Source organism: Macaca mulatta, chromosome 1 (assembly GCF_049350105.2).
Source record: "Macaca mulatta isolate MMU2019108-1 chromosome 1, T2T-MMU8v2.0, whole genome shotgun sequence".
Classification (NCBI taxonomy): domain Eukaryota; kingdom Metazoa; phylum Chordata; class Mammalia; order Primates; family Cercopithecidae; genus Macaca; species Macaca mulatta.
The window spans coordinates 113,839,540-113,841,861 of NC_133406.1; the positions used below are offsets into that span (position 1 = coordinate 113,839,540).

Sequence of the window (2,322 nt, forward strand, 5' to 3'; positions counted from 1 at the left end):
GGGAGCAGAGATAGAGTTTCATTAAACCCGGGCAGCCTCTACTGGGAGCCCTTCTGCATAAACATTATGCAACAGGACTAACAGGAACGTAGTACAATGCCTTTTCCTGAGCCTTCCTGGACCTTTCACCAATGTTCTACTCCTCTTTCTCCCTCATACCCTCTCCTTTCTGCTTCCCGGGGTTGGACACTTTCACAGCTGCAACCATATTTATGGATCTCTCAGGCTTTGCTGTAACAGGGCCTGGCATTCCCTGGGTACACCTTTCAGAGGTGGGCACCTGCAGGTTGGGTCAGAGGGAAAGTCAGTTCTCAGAGGTGGTTGAGAGTGCAGGGTTCTAGCCTCACTTCTCAGGGATTGCTTGCTGGTAGTTTAGTGCTGTAAAACAACAAACAAAACAAATCGAGACCCACCAAAACACCAGGAGAAGTCTTGCACAGCAGAGGAACACGTTTACTTGTCAGTTCATGGCTTCAGTCCCCAGCCCCACAGCGTTGTACATGGTGGAAGTGGCAGTGGTAGTGGGGTTGGGTAATGCCCACAGTGCCTCACTCTGGGGGAGGGCAGGGAGGTGGGCAGGAAGAAGGGCATTTAGGAGGACAAGGCTTGGCGCAGGGCTTGGGAGGGCAGGATGAAGGGGACGGCGAGGGGCAGGGCGGGCACTTGGGTGGTGCTGGACACTTTTCCCGTGGGCACTTTTCAGAGCAGCGTTGCAGCAGCTTCTTTAAACAGCTGGGCTGGCATTTGGACTCACACTTTTGTTCACACTTGGGATCGCAGTTCTTGGGCTCAGTCTTGGGGTCATTTGATTTACTTTTATCATCACTCGACATTGTTTCTTGATTATCTGAGCCCTGCAAAGAAATATGAGATGGGTCGTAGGTGGGAGAGGATTCCTACAGGCTTCTTACAGCTTATCCTTGTAAGTAAGAAAGTCTTCCCTGGGATGCGCTCAGGCTCTAGATCATCTTCTCATTTAGGGCCTTGTATGAGTGTGAGATAGCATTTCTTAATCTCTCCACCCTTACTCTGCTTTCTTTTCACTTATTCTTGCTTCTATGCCATAGACCCTAGTAGGAGTTCTTAACCTAGGGCTTTGGACTCCTCACCTCCCCCACCCCACTGAAACTGTATTTCAGTAGAGTTGGTGTCTCTGTAACCCCAAATGTTGTATTTAGTTCATTTAGAAACATGATTCCAAGGAGTCCCTAAGTTTGACCAGATTGCTCAAGGCATTCATGGCACAATAGAAGTTTCATTCCTCTCAGGCCACTTCCCGTTCCTCTGAAGATAGATGGGAGGTACATTAGCAGACTTGGGGGCCTAGGATACTGCTTTCAATCCTGTGTCCCACCCACATCCCCTAAACCTTGAGAATTGCTTTCTTTACTCGAGGCCATGGGAGGGAAAGCAATTTAATCCCTGCCACGAGTGGGTTCCCATGGGCTACTCTAGAACTGCCCACTCCTTTGCCTCCATCCAGGTTCTGATAAATAATAGTAAGGGAAGAAATCAGGAGATGAACCATGAAATTCCAATTTATCTGAAAATCTGAACGACAGAGCCACAAAATATGATTTTCCGAAGGGAATTCCTTTTCTCCCCTGTTGAGTTTTGCCCTGAGCTAGGCATTTCTATATGGACGGTTTAACTCCTAGATATGGATAGGGATTTTCAGTCCCTCATAATACTTCAAGTTGGATCTAATTGGTCATATTTCTTTGATTTCTTTTAGCAATATAAAAATAACATTTTAAATTTTGTTTTAAAATCAGTATAGCTCCCTGGGGAGGCATATTATTAAGCTGAACTCTAAAATTGTTGAGACCCTATTCCAAGGTGAAGCACACACCGATTCTTACCACTGAAAATAACAGGAAACTTTCATTCAAACATGACTTTCCCAACCCTGCTCAGTGCGTGGGGTACTTCAGGTCACTCCCAGGTAAGAAGAGGCCAAAGAGTGGCCACTTTCACCTGTCCAAATGCAACTTACCCCTCTGTGTTGGTGGTGAACTTGACAAGCAGTTGAGTGAGGTGGATGTTACGGCTGTGCTGGGGAAGGTGGATTTTCCCTCTGGTTCCTCTGCCCAGCTCTGAGGAAGCTGGGGTCGGGGGCAGGGGCAAGGACCTCCACTTATGAGGTCATTGCAGCATCATCGAGGGGCGATTGTTGTGTGACTCCATAGCTCCCAGCACAACTCAAGCCCTGGACACCAGAAAAGAGGCATGATGAACCATCCCCCGCTTGGCTGTCCCACCCCTCCCTAGACCCCTCAACATTCAGGCCGGTAAAATGAGGCTGCAGTGAAGGGTCCTAGG

General features: G+C 48.2%; 1 protein-coding gene across 1 annotated transcript; it reads right to left on the minus strand.

The window, feature by feature from the left end:
* Positions 1-432: 432 nt before the first annotated feature.
* Positions 433-2,098, minus strand: LELP1 (late cornified envelope like proline rich 1). The gene is made up of 2 exons (XM_015152910.3): positions 1,997-2,098; positions 433-854 (listed from the first exon to the last, which is right to left on the minus strand). The coding sequence occupies exon 2, from the start codon at positions 831-833 to the stop codon at positions 549-551; it is 285 nt and encodes a 94-aa protein (XP_015008396.1). The 5' UTR covers positions 834-854; positions 1,997-2,098; the 3' UTR covers positions 433-548.
* Positions 2,099-2,322: the final 224 nt, after the last annotated feature.